A 24,863-nucleotide genomic window follows, 5' to 3' on the forward strand; every position below is an offset into this window, starting at 1 on the left:
AAATAAATTCTAATAAATTTTAAAGATTTTCAACCTTAAAAATACTAAATAAAATTACCTAAGCTATATATAAATATAAGTAAATTTTCATACGTGGGATAACATCTGTTAACAAAACCAACATTTTAGTGTATTTGAGGTGATTGATCTAATAATTAACAAATTATATTCTACAGCTAAATCTCCACGTAAGAAATGGGAGCTGATCCATGAATCTATGATTAAAAATAATAATAATTTTTTATTTTGTTACACAATATAAAATTAAATTTATAAATAAAAATTAATAAATTTTTTAATATTTAATATTTATTTATGATTTTTAAAAATTAATAGTAAATTAAATAGTTTAGATGTCATTTTTAATTTTTTAATATTTTAAAATTTTATTTATGCATTAATATAATAATTATTTTAAAAACACTTATTAATTAATTTTAATATTAAATAAAATAATTCTATCAACATAATTGATATAACTCTTTTAAGGATTACAAATTATTATATAACTAAAAATTAATTTACTAATAATATAATATCTAAAACATAATTTAAAATATTATTTTTTTAAATTAGGATTATTATCTAATTAAAAATAAATTTAATATAATATTATAATATAGTTAATATGTTAATTTTTACAATAGAATTAAAATTATTATCTAATAAGAAAATTAAGTTATTATTTAATATAATATTAAAATATAATTAAACTGTTATTTTTAGAATTAGAATTACTATTTAATTAGAGATGTGACTTATGAGTCAATAAATAGAAAAAGAAATATTAAATTATACATAAATTTGAATTCTATATGTCAGAAATAAGTACACATGTCAAAAAAATAATTTAATATATATATATATATAATTAAACTTATTTATTTATTTGTTAGGGTATTCTCAAACCAAGACGGAATTGATGAATGATTCAACTCAAGATATTTATCAAACAATAGAGGAACATATCCAAGATTTGATATCTTTGGAGTCACAACCTTATCTTCATCACTGCTCTCACTTCAAAAATCATAAGTAATATAAGTTTTATTATAGGAATATTGATGTTAGCAGCTATGATAGTTAGCCCCTATGTTAAAACTCATTTTATAATCTTTGCATTTTGCTTTCTAATTTATATCTTAAGTAAACAACAATGCAAAAACAACCCATGTCCTGAAATCTTCTTAGCTGTACGTAAGATATTTGTCTAGTCGTTATCTACAAAAGAATGAACGAACCTCTTTTTAGTATATTTGATGGATATACTTCATCTTCTCACCTTGCATTTTGTCCTTTAGACCAAACCATTTTTATTACAAAACCTAAGAATGATAATGTAGTTTTGCATTTGGAGTTTTGGAATCTTCGTAAATGAAATTGACCGATCGGCAAAATCCTTATATATTGATGAATAATTATCTCCTATATGCTAAGAGAAAAGGACTAATTACTTATTCTCGCAAATATATAGAATTTAAGGCATGGATTTGAATGTAGTCTCACAATATGCTTGTCATCAATCACCATTCTCAAAGTCACTTGAAAATGGCCACACAATCAGTAACTTCACAGCCACAAAAGAATCTTTGAAAACAGGCTTTCTTGATCATATTGGTGCTCATGAATTCTTTTCAACAGAGGTAATTAATGTGAATTGATATTATTTATCTTTGAAATCCATCTTTGAATGATTTCATATTTATCTTCCAGATGTGGAGAGCAACATTCACTGAGCTCGTAGCAACATCTTGCCTCTTATTCACACTGACCATATCTATCATCTCAAGCTTAGAATCACATGAATCAGAACCCAAGATTCTAGTCCCATTGGCAGTCTTTATAATTGCCTTCTTCTTCCTCTTAACAACCGTTCCTTTATCTGGAGGTCATATGAATCCAATTTTCACCACCATTGCTGCCCTTGAAGGTGTTATAACTTTCCTTCGCGCCATATTCTATATCCTGGCACAATGTGTAGGCTCAATCCTATCTTATATGATAATCAAGAGGGTGATGAACAAAAATGTAGCTAAAAAGTATGCTTTAGGTGGCTGCATGATCAATGATGGAAATGGAGAAGGGGTAACCCTAGCAACAGCATTAGTGCTTGAGTTTTCTTGCACTTTTTTGGTCCTATTTGTTGGTGTAACAGTAGCATTTGACAAGAGAAGGTTTAAAGAGCTTGGATTAGTAATGGTATGTGCAGTATTGGCAGGAACCATGGGATTAGCTGTTTTTGTTTCAATTACTGTAACTGGAAAGAGTGGCTATGGTGGTGTGGGCTTGAATCCTGCAAGATGTTTAGGGTCAGCTTTATTGCATGGAGGTGCATTGTGGTATGGGCATTGGGTTTTCTGGGTTGGACCATTTTTGGCTTGCATTGCTTATTACTGTTATACTTTGACCTTACCAAAGGAAGGCATGGGAAATATAGATGCTGTAGATTGATAAATCATTAAAGTACTTTAAATTTAGTGTTTTTCTTCTTTGTATTGAATGAAAATTTTATTCTTTTATTAGAAACTAGAGGTATACCTATCCTATGGGCGGAATATCATTTTATTTATATAATAAATAAAAATAAAAATATATTAGACATTAATTAAAATTTAAAAGATGAAATTATGGTATAAAATTATTTTTATTTTAAATGAGAAAATAATATAATTTTTTTTTGCCTAATCATTTTAAAGCGCCGAATAAATATAAATGTCAACTAATTTTAATCAAAGGAGGAAACAATTATAAATGAGTAGATAAAATATGATTTGGAATACTAAAATTATAATAAAATACGATTAGTATGTATTAATTTAATAAATTAAACTTGTTATAAAATAAATAGATATAATATAATTTGACTACTGAAACTACAATAGAGTATGATTACTAAGTGTTAATTTAATAAATTAAACTTGTAAGAGTAATCCTTATTATTTTACAGAATTTATATCAAGACTTAGTCACTCTCACTTTTAATAGTTACTCGCAATTATTGATAATAGAAATCAAAAACTAATATTTATGAAAAAAATATGATAAGAACAACTATATAATATTTTCTTCATATTTTTAATTCTTTTGCATAATATGCATTGTCAAACTTGTGAATGAAGTAAATGAATTATAGTGTTGGGGAAGAAAATTAAAACATCAATATACAAAAGATATTTAATAAATCTTTAATTCAAGTCACATTTCTATCTATTGCCTTAACATTGTCCCAAATACAAAATAATGCTTTCTTCATATGAAAATTCTTACAAAAAAAAAAAACTCTTGTTAGCATTTGTTTCGAGCAAAATCATTTATATATATATGAATACGAATGAAATGAAATTTATCTTCTCAGCCAATTCAATCTTAAAATATGATTAGCATATAATGAATATCCAATATATAATATAATGTTAATTCTCAAGACTTCTAATTATAATAATCTACTCCCATTAAAATATTTTCTATATGATGAATTTTATAGTTTTATAAAGAAAACAAAAGGAAATAAATTGTTACGAGTAAATTTTTATGAATATTTACATTAATTCATAATAGGATACATGTGAATAAAATATCAACATGAAATAAATAAATTATAATATATGAATTATGCTTGGCTAGAAGCAATAACAACAAAGAAGTTGTAAACTTTTTGACCATAAGCTTATTTTGATAACACAATCCTTACCAATAATACATACTATTTGTAACATCAGCATTAAGCATCTTAGATGGAGACAAATAGTGAAATTGATTATAAATTGGAGATGAATAGTTTAGAAGCTGCGAAAGAGAGTTCAAAATTCTCAATTATATATATATGTTTGCAAATCACATATTATTGGAAAGATCTAACTCTATAATTTTTTTTTTCAACAAATTCAATGTTGCATCATTCTTTATCATTATTGAGCAAACCAAAGGCAATCACATGTTTTTATCATTGTTAAAGTAACAACAAGCATATTTGTATTTATTTTTCTATGTGTCAAATAAACCTTTCATAATCTATATGGTACAAATGAATTTTGATATATTATAGAATTAAATGCTAATTGGGAAAAAGAAAAAATTAGATGTATTTTAATTTATAGGTTATAAATTTTTTCAATTTATTGATTATGTCTTTTATAGAAATACTTATTGTTTATTCTCTTACGTCAACCCAGTTTTTCTTTTTAAAAAAAGTTTAAAATTCTAAAAATAATCTCATTTCATCATTATTAAAGCATTTCAAAGCTATATTGAATTGAAATAGACTATTAAACTTTTTATTATTAATAAATTGAGGTTATATATATAAAAATTTGTAACTTACCAATTTGATTTAAATAATTGAATATTTAATTGAAAAATAAATTATAACTAATGATGTTTAATTTATTTATTTAAATATCTTTTATAATAAGATAGCTTATCAAGATGAAAGAAAATATTTCAAAATCCATAAAAACATTAAAAGAGAAAAAAGAGTATTAAAAGAACAAAAAGAAAAAGCTAAAATTAAGAGAAAAATAGTTTAAAAAAAAATATAGAATGCCATCTAAAAGAATTTATATAAAAATATAATTTTCATGTATATAGATTTAACTTTTTTTAGATCGGTAATGAAAAGCAACAAGCCAAGTTGACTTACTAAACATTGAGGGATAATTGCCATTAATGAATACTTAATATTGTTTCTGATGATTTAGATGAAAACGAGTTAAATAAGCTTCAACATAATTTATAATTGCCATTAATGAATTATATAATTATCATATGTATATTTTATTTGGTGATGACTTGATTTTCACTTTATTTCTACCGTCCATACCATGTGAGACCCTACTTCAATGTTCTATAATGGTTATTGAGAAAGAATTTGTTTTGTTAAAAAACAAAACAAAAAATTATCATAGAATTCCTGTTTTTTAGGAGTTCTTAGGGCAGAAAACGACCTCTCCCATGAAAGATTGTTTTATAAGGATTGTTGAGTTTGCATGTGCAATCTTCACATGCATTTATTATATTTTATTAAAAAAGACATATATTTACTGTCCTACTGGCATCGATGGCTTTTCTTTGCTGTCGATAATAGCTATATTTGATTTTTTACTTTCTGTTTTTTTTTTTTTTGTAATTTTTTTAGTCATAATAAAAGTAACCAAATTATATTTCTATTTTATTTATACAGTTGGTCAGAATTTATAAATGTTGATTATAAAATATTTTACTAATGAATTTTACAAAATAGATGATAATGAAAGAAGATCCTATGGCTATTAAAATTTTAATATTCGGAGATAAATCAAAATTTATCATTAATAAATATGAATTTATTTAGTTGAAGGTTTGTTTAAGATTTTATTTTATATTTATTTTTTAATTATTTATTAATTTTATTGATTAAATATTATGGATATTTTGTTTAGTTTATTTTTTATGGAGGTTTGTCTTTTTTATAGAATTTTTTTTTATGAGAGTTATAATGAGTTTAATTATAATATTTAAAATGATAATGAAATCGATTTGTGGCTTAATATAGCACCAAGTGGCATATATTTCATATCAATATGCCAAATGCAGCCAATATACTGTATATAATTATTATGTCAATACGATAAATGAATATTAGAAAAAAATTTCATTTTTATATCAAGATTAATATTTATTTTTTGAATGAAATTTACTTATATTTATTAATCATTTTTAATGAAATATTCTTTTTTTTTTTTTTTTTAACGAGATACTCATATATAATACCTACAAAACATTATCCAATTGAAGGATCCCTGCTATTGCTTTAACAACAATTCCTTGGGTACACTATGTCCTGGCAAATGAGTGTTATGGGATCAAAGTGCACCCTGACAGGAAAAATGAAAAGCATTAAAAATGATGATATCCCTTTATTTATGATCCCATAAACAAAGGGATATGGTATCTCAGCTGATATATTTGCAATTTTCTTTTTCATGTGAACTGTGCACGAACGCAAGACAAAATTGGAAAGATATTATGAACTTGGTCTAGATATTTATCATGGCCAATTTTTAAAAACTAAGTGCAATAATAGTGTCAATAATGGCTAGAATTAAATAAGCATGTCTATACTGTGAGGATTGACCTAGATTTCTTTCTATATAAAGATATTGGAAAATCAGGAAATAATTTTTTTTATTTATTCCAGAAAAATTATAATTTAAATGGTATTTTTAAAATAGTATTTTGCCACACATAAAAGTCCTATCTGACACTATGTATATTACTCTAAATTAATAGATTAAAAAATTATTATTATTATTTGGTGAGGATGGTAACTTTCTCTATTTCTGAGCAATTATAAGGACACACCAAATATTAAACATGCCAGATGAGAATCTTTATTCCATGAAATATTAATAAACAGCCTAAGTTTAAATTTAGAGGAAAAAAAAGAAAAAATATTATTTTATTTTTAGAAGAATATAAATATTCCATAAATAAGAATTAATAAATACATTTTAATATAAAAATAAAAATAAACATTAAACATCAAGAAATATACGTAAAGAAATTTATTCTTAACAATCATCAATCGTTTTAATAGAGCAATAGATTGTAATTCTGCAGATAGAGCACTCCATCCGATAACATTAAGTCATATATCGACTTATAGAGGTTTTTTGACTAGTTCAATTATTTGAATATTGAATTTAATTTCTTTTTTCTCTTCACCACTCGTACAGATAGAACTCAATACCTTCATGGTGGATTATAAATCTTTTATAAAATGAGAACTGAACACTCTTATAATGAAAGATAATAAAATTTATAAAAAATATTAATATTTATTTATTAAAATTAAAAAAATTACCACGATTTAAAAAGGACTGGTGGTGGACTAAAAAATAAAATCTTGATAAAATATATATATATATAAAAAAAAAAGACGACTAGAATTTTTTGAAATACTTTTGAATACTATCTGGTTATACTCATTTTTGGTGGCTAACCCTATAGTTATATAAATTATATATATAACGTGACAATGATTTCTTTGAATCTTATATAAAGTGGAAGTAGCTGTTTCAATAAATGATCTAGAAGGTGATAATGGTTTCTTGAAATATAATATATATATCACTAACCAATATTATAGTTGAAGAATCATTAATGAATTATTGTTATAAGTTATCAGTTGTAATAGTCCAATTCTTTGACTGGAATAGCACTGCATAAATGTGTCTATAAATGTGGCCAAAAAGTTAGCCATGAAAAGCAAAGGCATTAGAGATGGCTGCTTATGGAGTTGTTCAAGATGAAGAAAGCCTTAGTGGCAATAAGATACAACCGGTAGCCTCTACGCCAATGCAAGTGTTGTTACTTTGTATCTAATGTTTTTTTTTTTTAATAAGAAGAAGTATATAAACTCAATTTGTTGCTCTTTTCTGTTTCTCGTTATTAATTGATCATATATGTATTGATTTTCAGGTCTGAGCAACAAAGCACCAGGGTAGGGAAGAAGCAAATCTCCCCCACATTGAGAAACATATTAGGCTTTGAAGAGCTTTTCTCTTTGACGGTAAGTATGACTTTGTATAGAGTAGAATCTGCAACCCCATAAAATTATCATTTTTTTTTTTAATTGCAAATGAAAAAGGAACTCAAATTTGAATCAAGGTTAAGTTGAGATATATACATATAATCTATAGAACTATCATTTCTTAGTAGAACTATATAAATAATAACATATTTTACATATTAATGTATATAGATACGAAGATGAATACAATATATTGTAGTTCAACTTTTACTTTTAATTTATAAAGAATGTGCAAATTACTTACTTAAATTGAAATATATACCTACAACTAGTTGAAATACTAGATATGTTATAAGGTTGACTTAAAGTAATAATTAAATTTCGACTAGTGCTTTTAGGGGATCTCTATTGTTTCCATATAAATTTTAATTATTTTTCTCTCACCTTGATAATTTCTTAAAAGATGACCTTTTGCCAAATGCAAATGATATTAAATCATTAAGAGACTAGTTTAGAAGTTTAAGGTATTTAATTTAAGGAGGACACACACATCTAATTGAACAATTGGGACCAATTTAAACTACAGGTCAAAAAGCAACTTCTGATTAACTTTCGTCATCAAAGTTATATCTAAATCCGAAAAATGAGTGTTGACATAACTCTTCATTATTGATAGTATAGTTCACAATATCCTTTAGATACATATTACATTAATGATTTCTTTCTTAATGTGAGACTCAAATATTACAATCCATCACATAATAAACATGGAAAAGCAATTCAATTATTTATTACTAGCTAACAACCTTTTCCATACAAAATGATATTTCCTTTTCAGGTATGGAGAGCATCTTTGGCAGAACTCTTAGGCACTGCAATTCTTGTATTTGCAATAGACACTATAGTCATTTCCACTATAGAGAGCGAAACAAAAGTACCAAACCTTATACTATCATGCCTTGTTGCCATCATAATAACAATTCTCCTTATTGCTACATATCCAATATCTGGTGGTCACATTAATCCTATTGTTACCTTTTCTGCTGCACTCATTGGCCTTATTTCCATATCAAAAGCCTTCATATACATTTTGGCTCAATGTATTGGTGGGATTGTGGGTGCACTAGCACTAAAAGCAGTAGTCAACAGCAACATTGAGAGAGTATTTTCACTAGGAGGTTGCACTCTTACTATTGTTGCACCAAGTGCTCATGGTCCTGTTACTATCGGTCTTCAAGTTGGCCAAGCCCTTTGGTTAGAGATTATCTGTGGGTTTGTTTTTCTTTTTGCTTCAGTTTGGATGGCGTTTGATGACCGTCAAGCAAAGGCCCTGGGAAGAGTTGTGGTTTTCATTATTGTTGGGGTTGTCCTAGGCCTTCTTGTGTATGTCTCGACTTCGGTTACAACTGCTAAAGGCTATGCTGGAGCTGGGATAAATCCTGCAAGGTGCTTTGGGCCAGCAATTGTCCGAGGTGATCATCTTTGGAATGGGCATTGGGTGTTTTGGGTGGGGCCATTTATTGCTTGTGTGGCATTTACTTTGTACACTAAAATTATTCCTCCTCAACTTACTCACACAATGTAGAATTAAAAATTTATTTTGTTTTCTTGATTATATGGAAGAATGTTATATCAACCAATAAAAATAATGTCTTTTTTTGAAAAAACCAATAAATATAATGTTAGGAAGTTAGACTTGTGATTTCTTTTTGCTTTAGATATGCTTGATGTAGTTCATAAAAGGGGTAATTATTATTTACCCCCTCTGGTTTACCATATTACACCATTTATGCATTTACATTTAAATGTTATATTATTTCATTTTTCTCTTTTAAAAATTTATACTAAAACGTTCTTCTGTTAAGATTTCAGTCAAATCACCATTAAATAAAATGAAAAATACAATAATACCATTTCATATATATTAGTCAAAATTTATTATTCTTATATATTCTTTTATATTATTAAGCTAAATAATAATGATATCATTAAACAATAAAAATATTTATATTTCAGTATTTTAAACAATATTGAAAATGTTTAAATCCTTTCATCTTTAATAGTATAAGCATCTAAGAAATTAAACTTCAAAAATATTATTAATTAAAAATTAAAAAGTTTTACTGCTTCACCGTCATCCACCAAATCACTGCCAAATCTTCTTTTCACAACATCTCCAACTATATTGTTTCTTTCTTTTACAAATCTTACCAATTTCTTTTTTGAAATCAAAGATTGAAATAAGAAAATATTCCATTAACACAGTTTAGTTTTACCAATCAAGAGAAACAATCAAAGGTGATGACTTCATTCAATTTCCTTTCAAAAATAAAGAAAAGAAAGAAAGAAAAAAAGAACAATAGCCATTATTGATTAGTTATAAATTCCTTCATTTATACTATTCAATGTACATAAATTATTCTTCAATGCACAAATATCTCTTAATAAAAAGATCAAATACCAAATTTATAAATGAAATTCAATCTCAATAACTTTTATTTTTCTTGAATTCAACGTCGTTTTATTATCTCCCAAATGGAATTCAATCTTAGCACCCAATTCAAGTAAGAGTTTTTGCAACAAAGGTATTACACTAGAGTGATAGAGCAAGATTGGAAAGTGAAAGAGAGTAAAAATAGTGTTAGTCAGAGGTGGGATGAGTTTAATGCACATCACCGGCTTCCGCAAATAATTTTTTTATAATATTTTGGCTTATTTAATATATCACAGTCTCATAATTTCAATAATTAATTTATCGATATACAATATAAATTTTTGCCACACAAGTTCAACATAATAATTTATTCCGAGTATTGAAATAATTTAACGGTCATAAAATCATCCAACAACTCGCAATTTAATGCTAATTCAACCATGTTAAATATTCTAATATTATCAAGATTCTCGAAATAATGTGACGAAGATTCTGTCCCTCAGCATGCAAATCGAGGCACTGCCAACCGCAGTGGTCGAAAATTCGACGTCACCAAAATAACAATCTAAGACCACCTACTCGAAGCTCTTGATGCTAGGAGTTCAAGTATGCAATATTTTCACCTAACTCTTCACCGTTTTTTCGAAAAATGCTAAAGAATAATTTGCTCCGGCAAAGCTTCTTCTTCTTTTTTTTTTCTTTTCGGAGATGGCAGTTGAAATGGAGACCTAAAATGGACTTGTTAGAGCTTGAGGAATTTAATGGCAATAGCCTTATACAGCCACAACACATGCAGCAGCCTCTAGAAGAAATGACAGCCTATATTCTTCCTTTTTCTCAGTTTTTCAACAAGAAATGGAAGGGAAGCAGAGCTGTAGACCATCAAGGGCAGAGGACAACTGGACTCTTGATTCAAGTGGAGGAAAAATTGTAATACCCAGATTTTTGATTTTTGATTTTTCCTTTTTCTTTCCTTTCCCTTTCCCCCATCTCCTTCTTTCCCTTCCTCTTTTTCCCTCCCCCTTATCCATTCTCCCCGCGGACTGCCCTCTCCCCTCACCGCTTGCATGCTGCCGAGCTACCGCTGCCACCGCGTCTTCTTCTTCTTCTCCTTCCTCCAGCTATCGCACGGCCTTCCCCTTCTCCCTACCTTCCGCGCGACATCAATCAAAGGAAAGAGAGGCTGCCGTCACCGTTTCAATGGCCTGTCATCCTCTTTCTTGCTGTGAAATCTCCCGCCGGCAGCCTCAGAAAGCTTCGTCGGAGTCGAGACTTTTCGGCCCCAATCCGGTGCCTTCCAGCGAGTTTTCGGTCGTAACTCTCATGTTTTTGGACTCCCTGCAACTCGAGCTTCGCATAGGCATTTCCAAATTCAAATTTCGATACCATTGGCAGGACTTGCTTTCGAACTCTGATGTTTCCCCAATGCGCGAAATATTAAAATTTTGACTGAACAAAGCGACGATTCGTAACCAGTATCCGCTTCCTCGCATCAATGATCTATTCGATCAGCTTCAAGGAGCCGCATGCTTCTCCAAGATTGATTTGTGATCGGGGTATCACCAGTTGAGTATCTGTGAGGAAGATGTGCTAAAGACAGCGTCCATGACGCGTTATGGGCATTATGAGTTTTTGGTAATGTCATTTGGACTCACTAATGCTCCTATGGATTTCATAGATATGATGAATCAGGTGTTCAAGCAGTTTCTGGATCGTTTTATCATTATATTCATTAATGATATCTTGGTGTACTCTAGAAGCAAAGAGGAGCACGCGTGGCATCTGAGGATGGTACTTTAGACGTTGAAGGAGCATCAGTTGTACACTAAGTTCTCTAAGTGCGAGTTTTGGTTAGAAAGCATTGCTTTTCTAAGACATGTTGTGTCTTGGAAAGGGTATTTAAGTGGACCTTAAGAAAGTGGAGGAGGTGACTGACTGGGAGAATCGACCATGGTGACTGAGGTGCATAGCTTTCTGGGATTAGCAGGCTACTACCGTCGATTTGTGCAGGACTTTTTGAGGATAGCAACACCTTTGACTAAGCTAACTCAGAAGAATGTCAGGTTCCAATGGACTGACGCGTGTAAAAGAAGCTTCCTGAAGCTGAAGGACTGTTTGACTTAAGCTCCGGTGTTGACCTTACCCTCTAGGACTGGTGGATTCACGGTGTATTACGATGCTTTCATAGTGGGTTTGGGTTGTGTCCTGATGCAAAATGGTAAGATAGTAGCTTATGCATCTAAGCAATTAAAGAAGCATGAACAAAATTACCCAACCCACGATTTGGAGATAGCACGAGTAATTTTTGCTTTAAAAATATGGAGGCACTATCTCTATGGTGAAACGTGCGAGATATATACAGATCATAAAAGCTTAAAGTATATTTTTCAACAGAATGAATTGAATCTGAGACAAAGAAGATGGTTGGAGCTTCTGTAAGATTATGATTGTAATATTCTCTACCATCCAGGTAAAGCGAATGTCGTGGTAGACGCTTTGATTAAGAAGTCGGTAGGTAGTCTTACTCATATCAGTGCAGAGAATAGACCTCTTAGTAGAGAGTTGCACGAAGTGTACGACCAAGGATTGTAAATAGAGGTATTGGAATCAGGAGCATTGTTAGCACATTTCAGGTTTAGGTCGGTATCTGTTGACAGAATCAGGATAGCTCAGAATCAGGACCCACAATTACGAAAAATCTTGGAAGAAGTGCTATAGGGTTGAGCTAATAATTTTATTATAGATGATGATGGTACTCTCAGAATGGGCACTAGACTGTGTGTTCTCGATGTGGATAATCTCAGAAAGGAGATTTTAGAAGAGGTTCACTGTACAGCTTACAGCGTGCATCCGGACTCCACCAAGATGTATCATAATTTGAAAGGAAATTATTGGTGGAGTGGAATGAAGAGGGATGTGGCAGAGTTTGTCTCTAAGTGTCTGACATGTTAGCAGGTTAAGCTGGAGCATCATAAGCTGTCAGGGTTGTTGCAACCTCTTCCCATACCATAGTGGAAATGGAAAAAGATTACTATGGGTTTTGTATCGGGTTTACCCAAGACTTCTGCTGGTTATGATTCTATTTGGGTATTTGTGGACTGATTGACTAAGTCAGTGCACTTCCTTCTGGTGAAGACTACTTATTCTGTGACTAAGTATGTATGAGTATATTTAGAGAGAATTGTTAGTCTTCACGATGTTCCAATTTTCATAGTGTCTAACAGAGGATCGCAGTTCACTTTTAGGTTTTGGAAAATGCTACAAGAAGAGCTTGGTACTAGATTGGACTTCAGTATAACTTTTCTCCCCCAAACTGACGGACAGTCAGAGAGGACTACTCAGACTTTAGAGAATATGCTTCGGATGTGCATGAGAGATTTTAGTGGTCAATGGGATTGGTATCTACCATTGATTGAATTCGCGTATAACAATAACTACCATGCAAGCATCGAGATGGCACCTTATGAGGCCTTGTACGATCGGAACTGCAGATGTCTTGTATGTTGGGAAGAGGTTGGTGAACGGAAGTTAGCAAGACCAGAGTTGGTTCAGATTACTTCAAAAAAGATTCTTATTATCAGCGAGTGGCTGAAGACAGCTTTCAGTAGGCAGAAAAGTTATGTGGATCTGAAGCGGAAGCACGTGGAGTTCAGTGTTGGAGAATATGTGTTCTTGAAGGTGTCTCCTATTCATGGTGTGATGTGATTTGGCAAGAAGGGTAAATTGTCCCTCGATATTGTGGGACCCTTTGAGATTATTGACAGAATTGGAGAGGTGGCATACAAGCTGGACTTGCCATTAAATTTCTTGCACGCGCATCCGGTATTTCATGTACCAATGTTAAGAAAGTATATTCCGGACCCTTCGCATATGTTGCAGCCTCCGTATGTGGAAGTAAAGATCTAACTTACGAGGAGCAGCCAATTATGATCATGGATACTCAAGTTCGCCAACTGCACTCTAAGGTTATTTTGATTGTTAAGGTGTTATGGCGAAGTCAGTCGTCAGAAGAATGTACCTGGGAGATCGAGCAGGAAATGCGAAGTCTTTTGTCACGACCCGATCTGTGGCCCGTGACCGGCACTAGGGAATGGGTAGGAGTAAGGCCATCAAATCCCATAGTAAGCCTGACACCCACTAACTTAAATAAATCTCATACGATATTATTGATGTCACAATTTATCTTAACTATTGAATTCTACATATTTAAATTCGGTCTGCGAGAGAATTAGGCAAGACCTAAAACTACATAAAATTACAACTGATAAGTCTATTATTTCTACTGCGGAGAATCTAAGATTTTACAAGTCAAACATACCAAATCAATTACATCACCCGATGATGAAGGAGTCGGGTTGCTAGATTAGAGCCGCAGAAAGACTAACAATCACGGATCTGAAAAATAGTAAAATTGAGACTGTCAGTCTTGAGAATGAGTTAAAACCAAATATCCAAAAATAGTTACAAACACTTCACTAACATATTTATTTAATTTAAAATAAATACTAAGTCATGCAAAAATAAACGTGTCATGCCATGCTTAAATAAAAATAACTTTCACCTCCTACGGGACGGAGTACCTCAGCAGAACCCTAATCGCAACATTAAACATCTTGACTCTCTCTCATTCTAACAGAACTAGCGCCTAGAGAGCGAAGTTCGACGAGGGTCCTTAAATCCAGTTTAATCACTTAATTATCAATAACACTCTTAGCCCTTCGGCTCTCTTACTCCAATAAGACTGGCGCCTAGAGAGCGAAGCTCGACCAGGGTCCTTAATTTCAGTCTGGTCACTTAGGTTTCTAAATAAGCCGGCGCCTAGAGAGCAATGCTCGACCAGGGATCTTTACTCTGATACACTCACTCTACTCAGCCCAGAGAGCAATGCTCGACCAGGGCAATTCCTAATTTACCTTTTTGAAATTTATAAACCTTTACCCCTTTTATTTTCTTCCTTTGATTCATATCGGTGCATATCATCGATAGCATGTTCTACAGCCGTCCCATTCCGAGTCAATACGAATAATAAAATCGTAATGCAGAAAATGAAACTTATAATAATAGCGATTAGAATAACCGATTAAAGTATTAAATCATGTAATCAGAATTATTTCGTAAAATCTCAACATAACACGTGTAAATAGACATATGACTTTAACTCACAACTTTGACGACCTCCTAGCTCTGCTCCGATGCCTCGGGTGGAGCGAGCTGAACTGACAGATTATCTAATAACGAAAAATAATTTATCAATAACGCTGAAACAGTTGACAATTAACCCTAGGTCTAGATTCCTAGAATTGACTGTTTAAAACTCTTGACTCGGATAAATTATACAGAAAATTCGGCAGAACCTACCCTAAAATACGAATATTTACCTCCCATAAAATGGATCCAGTACCTACTAGAAAACACTTCAAATATTCAACAATTTATTTTAATGGGAGTCGAGTCCCCAAGACTTCACTATTTTTTCCGACTTCGCCACACATCACAAAACACGACCTAAGGCGGGCAGTCCGACAAATAATTATTTTAACACACAATATCTCTAATGCTCAACATAATTCAATAAACATATAATTTACCAAAGAATTCTAAAATCAACGGGCCAGAGAATCACCGAGACGTTTGATCGTTCGATCAACTCGCCTCCAGCAGCTGGAGTCCGATCGACGATCCGAATGCACCAACGGACTCGAAATGACGCGCTGATGACGATCTCCGCTTCCGATCTTCCGATTCGACCACCGATCATTAGGAGGGATTTACAGACGATCTCGACCGTCGATTTTCAAACGGAGTCCGATCGCCACGAAACTGGTGTTATTGGAAAGCTTGAGCTGAGGAGAGTTTGGATATGCCCTCTGATCATCTAAAGCTTGCCGAAGTTCACCGAAAAAGCTAGAAAATGCGGTTGCCAACTTCTCTCCGGATCTTGCAATTCTGGCAACCTCAAAGGGTGGCGATGGTCGGAAAAGTAAGCCTCGGAGCTGCTGATCATTTTGAGCTCAGAATCGTCGGCAATGGCTGCCGGAAACACCATAAACAGTGGCAAGGCGGTTGCCTCTCCCATTTCACGCCTGCCGACGCCGTTCACTGCCGCTAGCTTTCTCGCTGACGCCAGCAGCACCTTCGGCCAGGTTCGCGGCCCTCTAGAGCCCGCCACCATCGGTTGGACGACACCGCCACTCTCTTTCCCTTCTCCTCCTCCTTCTTCCCCGATCCCCCTCTTTTCTTCTTTTCTTTTCTTTCTTCTCTACATCGACAATGGGTCCCTGAACTTTTCTTCATTACCATTTAGTCCCTCAACTTCTTTAATTACTAATAATTTTGCCGTGCAAAATTTCCAATTAACCCTTAAACTTTTTTTAGCTTTTTAAATTAAACCCCTAACTATTAAATTTGGGTCAAATTATAATTATTAAAAATATAAAATTACATATTCACCCTTACTTTTAAATGTAAAATTACCAAAAATCCCTCGCCGACATATTTAATTACAAAAATACCAAACATACAAATTTTCATTAAAACCCCATATTAATGAAATTATACTTTTAATCCTTATTCCAAATTAAAATTTTAATTTTAATCTTAACACAATTAATTTAATTAATCAATTTGCTAAATATTTTTCAACTAAAATTTAATACCATTAGCTAATTAAAATGCTATTCTTTCCAATAATTCTTTTATAAACTATCCTTTACAAATTCTTCCATAACTCTCAAATATAGAATTTAATTTATATATATTCATTTGGGAAAAAATTTTGAATAACCAAAAATATAATTTATTTCTCAAAGAATTTACTTAATTAATTTCTAAAAAATCAAACTAATTGGATATAGAAAATAATTCCTTTATTTGTCTAGCATTAAAATTTCCATTTAAATTATTCCCATTTAAACCAAATAAAAATAAAGTAAAATTATTTTAAATAAAAACTCATTTATTAATTATTATTAATATTATCATTTATTAAAGGAAAAAAAATTCCGGGTATTACATCTTTACCCTAATTTGTTCCAATCCTAAGGTAAGCAGTGTTTCTTTTAAAATTCGAGGTCGAATTTTTTTCTAAGTGGGTTAAAATGTATTACCCAGTTTAAAAATATATATATATATATATATATATATATATATATATATATATATATATATATTTTTTTTTTTTCCTTTTTCTTTCCTTTCCCTTCCCCCTCTCCTTCTTTTCCTTCCTCATTTTCCCTCCCCCTTCTCCTTCTCCATGCTGATTGCCCTCTCCCCCTCACCGCCTGCATGCCGCTGAGCTGCCACTGCCACGACGTCTTCTTCTTATCTTTCCTCCCGTTGGCACGCCGCCTTCCCCTCCTCCCTACCTTCTGCGCGACATCGATCGAAGGAAAGAGGGGCTGTCGTCGCTGTTTTGGTCATCTACCGTCCTCTTTTTAGCCATCTGATACCGGAATTGAGCTCCCCGCCACCTAAAACCCCAGAAATAACATTCCTTGCCGTGAAATCCCCCGCTGGAAGCCTCGGGAAGCTTCACCGGAGTTGAGACTTTCCAGCCCTGATCTAGTGCCTTCTGGCGAGTTCTCGGCCGTAACTCTCGTGTTTTTGGACTCCTTGCAATTCGTGCTTTGCGTAGGCACTTCTGGATTTGAATTTCGACACCATTGGCAGGATCGGCTTCTGGACCCCGGTGTTTTTCAGACACGTGAAATATTAAAATTTCGACTCGGTATAATTTTATTTAGACCTTAAAAATATATTGTAATTTTAAAAAGATATTGTGGCTATTAATTATGAGTGATGGATAATTTAAAAATTAATTAGATTTAATTAATTATGATTGTGGTGTGTTGCGGAGTCGAAAAAAATAATACAGTTTTGGTGGCCTGACTCCCGTTAATTAATCGCAGAATATTTGAAGTATTTTTGGTTGGTTCTGGACCCGTTATACGCAGGGGGTGGGGTAAATGTTCGTAATTTAGGGGAGGTTCTCCTGAATTTTCGACAGAATTCTCGAGTCTAAAAGAATTTTAGATAGTCTAATCTAGAGGTCTAGGCCTAGGAAAAATCTAAGAATGTCTATTAACTGAATGTTTTTGTGAATAGATAATTTGTCCATCCCGCTAGCTCCACCCGAGGCGTAGGAGCAAACTAAGGAGCGTGATAGAACTGTGAGTTAAAGTCATATAATCGTTGTACATTAGCATTGTCTAGATTTAATGCGATAAGTAATGATTAGTGTTTATGTATGATTATCATTATCGTTATTATAAATAAATTTCATTTAATTGATAATCATCACGAATAATATTAATATTATTATTAGTTGATTTATCTCGTTATTTATGATATTTTAAATAATATTATTTTAATACTATTATTATCTCGACAAAACTATATTTTGCATGCTCACTTTACCGAAGTTTCCAAATTTTTATTTTCAGCATGATATTAAACAATTATGTCAGCTTATGATTATTCTATTATATTATTATATTTATGTCAAGATTGTGACAATGGGATGAGGCTATAGTAGAATATGCCACCTGATGAGTTACATCAGGACCGCGTGCACACCAGTAATAATCAGAGACAGGTAACAAGGTTATTTTTGGATTTTGCCCTGGTCCAGTATAACTCTCTGGGCTGTGAAAGCTAGACTACCGGAGAAAGGTCACTAGTCGAGCAATGCTCTCTGGGCGCCGGCTTAGTTGGGAATCAAGTGTCCATGCTGGATGTAAGGATCCTGGTTGAGCTTCGCTCTCTAAGCGCTAGACCTATTGGAATAGGAGAGCCGAAAGGCTACTAGCATTTTGGGTTAGGGTTCTGCTGAGCCACTCGTCCCATAAGTCTTTAAATGTATTTTATTTCTAAATTTTGATATGACTCGTATTTGATATACAATAGCATGATATACTGAGTTAATAAATATTATTTTATTGAAGAAACTACAATAGTTACAGGATTATTTGATTTTAACTCACTCTCGAGACAGTTAGAGTTCTTCACCATCCTACATTTTGACAGCCCTACTTCTTTCTTCATCGGGCTTATTTTAAATAATTTATACTTTCATATTTTTAGTTATTTTATACTCTAGACTTTTCGTAGTAGAATATTTTGATTTGTTATGATTTTTCTGGTCTATAATGGACGTAAAATGTTATCACAGAACAGTTAAATTTATGCACGGCATGTCACTCATGATTAGTATTATATTTTTATAAGTTTTTTTATTGAATTATCAGTTAGTAAGGCTTACTAGGGAATTTGATGGCCTTAAGTCTACCCATTCTGTAGTGCCGGTCACAGACCCACAGACCGGGTCGTGACAAAAATGGTGAGAAAGGGAAGGGGGAGCTGGTTGACGTTGAAGGAAGTGTGAGAAAGAAGAAGTGTGGCTGTATACAAGGAAGAAAAGAAAAGAAATGGGAGAGGGGGAAAATTAAGAGGTTTGGTACATGTAATAGTATTATTATTATTATTATTATTATTTTATTATTTATTATATATATATATATATATTTATATATATAAAAGTTTATTTAATTTGTATTTTTATTATTATTAGAATTTTAAAGTAGTGTCTATTAATTATTTGCAAATAAGATGTAGTAAAAAAAACAAAGAAATATTTCATAAACTTGATTGTTTCAAATAATTTCTATTTTTTTCAAGCAATAAAATCATTGTATTATATAGTGTATACTTGCATGATAGGCTAATTATGAATTCATGAGATGATGTCTAATTTAATTGTACATAAAAGAAAATAAAATTAGTTAAAAGAGTAAAGGTAAAAAAATTAGCCTGTGATTTTACGCTTTTACACTTGAGAGACAAATATATTTTTTGTATCAAATTAGTAACATGTGTTTTATTTTTTAATTATTTTTTAGGTACATTTAATATTTTTTTTTCATTTTTAGATTGTAAATATTAATAGAAACATTAATTGTTTTTATAACATGAATATTTTTAAGTAATTTAGCTTCTGATTAGATATTTTATAATTATAATAAATTGTTAAAACATATATTTTTTTAATCTTAATCATATTTAAGAAATAATTTTTTAAATAAAATTGTAATATATTTATGAATTCTATCATACATTGTCAGATGCCACATTTTTTATAAAATCAAAATTTAGTAAAGATTCATATTAAATACATACGAAACTATATAAAAATAATAAAAATATAAATGTGTATCTAAAAATGCTAAAAAATAAAGCATTTGGTACTCCTTTGATACAAAAAATATTTTCGTCCTTCAAGTAAAAAAGCCCCAAACCCCAAGGTAGTTTTCTAAAACTTTACCCATAATAGAAAAAATTTACGGGTGTTATAATAATTATTTAAAGTAGGTTGTTTGTGTTGGATTTTTTGTAATGCAACAACAAGAATAATTCAGCTTTTAATTAGCCTAATTAATCAATATATAATGTTAACTAAAGATCTTGGCCGTGCTTTGATAAGCACAAACATTGGTAGCCTTAATTATATAAGATACTAATTACTTACATTTTATAATTACGGACAACTTGATATAGTTTTGTTTTAATCTTAAAAGAGCATTCCTCCAATGCCTTTAAGCAAGTAAAAGTGTACTTTATTTTCAAAAATGTCCCTTGAGAGTGATGTGTTTGAAATATGGTAAGATTGATATATGCACATGTGATTTGTTTGTAGTTGTTAATGCACATTAAAAAATGGGGCACTTGATTGTAGACTGCTAAAGGGAGAAAGGCTAGATCGTGCTAATATACAGTAAGAGTTAGCCGTCATGTGTGCCCAAAGTGAGTTTTTCGATGATGGTTGGTTGGTGATGATTGTTGTGGGGATAGTTAAAATCTGTGAAACTTCTTATACCATTTAAAATATAAGATATTAATAATTTGTATTGCTAATTTACTTGAGTTTTACAAAATTTTATATAGTGATGTATTCTTACTTGACAAAGATTAATTGCCTCATGAATTTGATTTACTTGTGATATATTTTATATAATTGTTAGTTTTCTTTTGCTTAGAATTATTCTAAACTGTTTTTTACTTGTATATCTATTTACTGAGTATTTTTGTACTCATTCTACTCTTCATAAATTTTATTCAGGAAGCAAGGCTTGATAGTGGGTGGTTGAGCTAGTAAGTGTAATTAGAGGCGAGAGTAAGATTGGTTAGCATTTTCCATTTGAGGAATCATACACACTCATAAACCTTTTTATTAGTAACTTGTACATAGATACTCATCCATACCATGGTAGTTGTGTACATATAAGAATTTATGTTATAAAGTTTAATATATAAAGGTAAAAGTTGTATACTAACTAATTAATTTAATAATGTTTAATAGAGGTCATGCCTAGTTATAGTCGTTGAATTCAAACTTCATATCTACTAAACTATTTTTTTAATTATAATTTCAAATACATTATTACCTATATAAATATATAATTATGTTATAATTCAACTAAACTAAATGATTTTAGCAAGTGTTTGGTCTTAAATGTCCATATCAGGCTATTTGAGATGAGGTGCGACATCTAACATGTAATGACGTTTCTACACTTACTTGCCAAAAGTAAAGTTGACACTTCAAGATGCTCCATATGAAGACCAACTCACTTCAAAGTGTTCCTTAAATTTTTACAGATGTAAATGAGAGAGTAAAATTTGTTGAACACGTAATAATCTAAAGTAGATTAATTTTAGGGTAAAGTTTATCTTATATATATTTTAGGAACCTTTTATCCTCAACTCTCTTTCTCTAACCTCTACTAATCTTGAATTTAGTAATTCTAATCCTTAGTCTTCAATTCATAAATTCTAATATTTATTGCATTGTAAAACTTTAATGACTTGGTAAAAAGACGTTTGTATTTGATGTACAAGTTTGTTATTTCAATGCTTTTGCAACACATTTTTACCACATGTCTCTTATTTTCCATCTTATTTAGGATAGACAAATCTACATTGGTATTTATAATGTGCAACCTGCTAAAAATATATTTTATTATTTGTTATAAATTGCCATACTTAAATATTAGTTTTAAAAGTTCAACTACTTGATTGTCATCTTTTGACAAGTTTAGAAATTAAAAATATAAGTATCCATATCTTTGCTTTACCGATCTTTTATTTTTATTTGTAATTAAAAATAATAAGATACAAGTAATATAAAAATAGAGTATTAAAATATCAAATCTCACTAGTAAGTACAAGATAAAATGATGACTTTTGATTTATAACACAAACTCATCTTATTGTTTTATGGAAAAGAACAATTTTGTTGTTTTAACATAAAACTTATTTGAGTTACAAATCAAAAAAATAGGACTCGAACTTGAGACCTTGCTCAAGTTGAAACATGTACCTATTACTAGGCTAAGCTTGTGGGTGTATTTTAACATAAACCTTGAGTTGTCTTTATTAGAGTTTTATTTTATTTTATTTTCATTCTCTTCTTTTTTACCATTATTTTTTTTAACTCTTTTGTATCTCATTTCTATCTCTTTATTTTTAATTATATATATAAAATAATAGATAAGCAAAGACACATGTCTAGAGAAAGCTAGGTAAAATTATAACTATTCGCAAAGTTTGTAAAGCAGATTGCTACTAATTTAAAATTAGTATATGGAATTGTAAATATATATAAAATTTAGGGTAGATAGACTCATTATAGTCTCTTCTTCTCCTATCTTATGTTCTGATAACTTGAGTGTGCCTCACTACTACACTAATTTTTCATTCTAGGTTGAAAATATTTAGAGATTGACTTTCATTTTGTGCGTGACAAAGTGTCTAATAAAGAAACTATTTTCGAAACATTTCAACAACTGAACAACTAGTTGACATTTTGATAAAGGCTTTGATACTGCAACAATTCATATGATTAAGGACCAAGTTGAATGTTCTTCCAACACTGGTATAACTTGTAGGAGGGTGATAATGATAACTATAACTTGGTTATCACAAACTGTCGTATGGGTTGTTAATTCAACTTATCATGCATGATAACTACACATACAACATACCCAGTCCAACTAGGATGATGAGATCCGAACAATATGAATGAATGACAATTCAACATCTAAGTTATAAATAAACAAAAAATTTTGTCCATTAGAGGAGTTCCGAACAACATGTTCATTCCGACATTATATCTCAATTCTATGTCAATAATCTATTCAAGATCCAAGCATTTAGAGATTGATTTTCATTATGTAAGAGATCAAGTTTCTAATCAGTTAGTGGTACAATACATTTCTTTAGAGAATCAAATTTCAGATCGTCTTTACAAAGCCTTTGTCCAAGCATTGTATCATCTATTATGAGACAAGTTGACAGTTGTTGCATCACCTACTCAACTTAAGGGAGGGTAATACATGTATCTTATTTTTGAATTTTGTTTTCATCAACTCTTCTATAACAAACCATATCTCCTATCTTATATTATATATACTGTCATATACATCACCATCTACACTAGAGTTATTAGTTTCATGGTAAGCCCATTAATCACTTAAATTTATCGCTTAGGAGTAAAACAATTGAAATAAAAAGCTTATCTGAATAAGGATTCTACTCAAAGGATGAAGTTTAGGTTGAAGAGTTTACCTAAATAGGGAGATGATCTAATATGGTAACTCTTATATCTCCATATATATAGGAAAAGACATGGAGGAGAGAATAATTTTTAGGCACACTCTATCTGTCACATTATGCTATGCATACATAAAAGTAATTACATAGTGGCATGTGATATTATTTATTAGGTATTATAATTGTAACTTTTTAAATATAGATGGTTAATGATAATAAATTAATTAATTAATATGTAAATAAAATACTTAATTAATAATGTCATATATTAATATTTAATTTAATTTGTCTACATATGACATATATAGTAGACTAAATCTATCTAATAATTTTTTGACTGTAAGACCCTAAGTAAAGTTAACCATTCTATATTTTAATGTTATTTTTTTTTCTCTTTTGTATATATGACTTACTTATTAGAAGGCTCGTCAATCTATTTGCTAAGATTTTGTACTCACTTATTTTTATAATGCAAGACCAAGTAGAAAAAGCTCTACACCATAAATTATCAAATATAATTTGGTGCATTGAGGAAGAATAATAAAATGGTAATGGGAATGAAAAAGTCCCATTAAAACCAAATAGAGAAACAACAAGAACTGAGAAAAGAAAATTAATATTTAAATATATTGAACTAAAAATATTTTGAGAGTTGGATAATATAATAATTATGCATTGGAGTTATTTTTATTGAGGAAAAAGTACAAAAATTGACTTTATGATTTAATATTTTGTCATAAGAGGTCTTATGATTTATTTCAATCACATTTTAATATCAGAATAATTATAAAAATAGTGTTTAGATTTGTTAAAAATTGACAACTAAGTGTTTAAATTTTTAAGAGTTACAATTTGGTGTATAAATCTAATAGATGTTTACGATTGAGTGTATATAGCAGGTCAACAGCAGGTTACATATTATCTATATTAACTTCTTTTAGAGATAATTACAAAATGGTGTGCCTACTTGTTAAAATTTAATAATCAAATGTTTAAACTTTTAAAAGTTATAACTTAATATGTAAAACTAAAAAACTATTAATATTTTAGTGTGTGAAACCGGTCATTAGATAAATAAAAGAAATCTAATATAGAAAAATCAAACTCTATTATATTTTCATAGTGAATGATAATATTCACATAAAGGAGGGTAAGTCTTTCATTTAAACAATAAAAATTATAAAAATAGGTAAAAATATATAAATAAATTCTATACATGTCACATGCAGATGTATTAATAATTAACATTAGAGTCAAGATTATCATCTTCAATAATAATCAATTTTGTTTTAGATGTTTGTAGTGATGGGTTGA

At 30.4% G+C, this 24,863-nt stretch overlaps 2 protein-coding genes across 3 annotated transcripts; both read left to right on the plus strand.

The window, feature by feature from the left end:
* Window positions 1–914: 914 nt before the first annotated feature.
* LOC107262413 (aquaporin TIP3-1-like) lies at window positions 915–2,515 on the plus strand. Its single transcript, XM_015728018.2, has 2 exons — window positions 915–1,643; window positions 1,714–2,515. The coding sequence occupies exons 1-2, from the start codon at window positions 1,485–1,487 to the stop codon at window positions 2,449–2,451; spliced, it is 897 nt and encodes a 298-aa protein (XP_015583504.2). The 5' UTR covers window positions 915–1,484; the 3' UTR covers window positions 2,452–2,515.
* Window positions 2,516–7,191: 4,676 nt separating this feature from the next.
* Window positions 7,192–9,212, plus strand: LOC107262414 (aquaporin-4-like). 2 transcript variants are annotated; one of them, XM_015728020.3, is made up of 3 exons: window positions 7,192–7,337; window positions 7,459–7,549; window positions 8,349–9,212. In XM_015728020.3, the coding sequence occupies exons 1-3, from the start codon at window positions 7,261–7,263 to the stop codon at window positions 9,093–9,095; spliced, it is 915 nt and encodes a 304-aa protein (XP_015583506.2). In that variant the 5' UTR covers window positions 7,192–7,260; the 3' UTR covers window positions 9,096–9,212. The 2 variants fall into 2 exon arrangements, with proteins under 2 accessions (XP_015583506.2, XP_025015616.2); XM_025159848.2 differs by having other exon boundaries at window positions 7,192–7,320.
* The last annotated feature ends 15,651 nt before the right edge of the window (window positions 9,213–24,863 follow it).

The sequence above is a fragment of the Ricinus communis genome, chromosome 8 (genome assembly GCF_019578655.1).
Source record: "Ricinus communis isolate WT05 ecotype wild-type chromosome 8, ASM1957865v1, whole genome shotgun sequence".
Taxonomy (NCBI): Eukaryota; Viridiplantae; Streptophyta; class Magnoliopsida; order Malpighiales; family Euphorbiaceae; genus Ricinus; species Ricinus communis.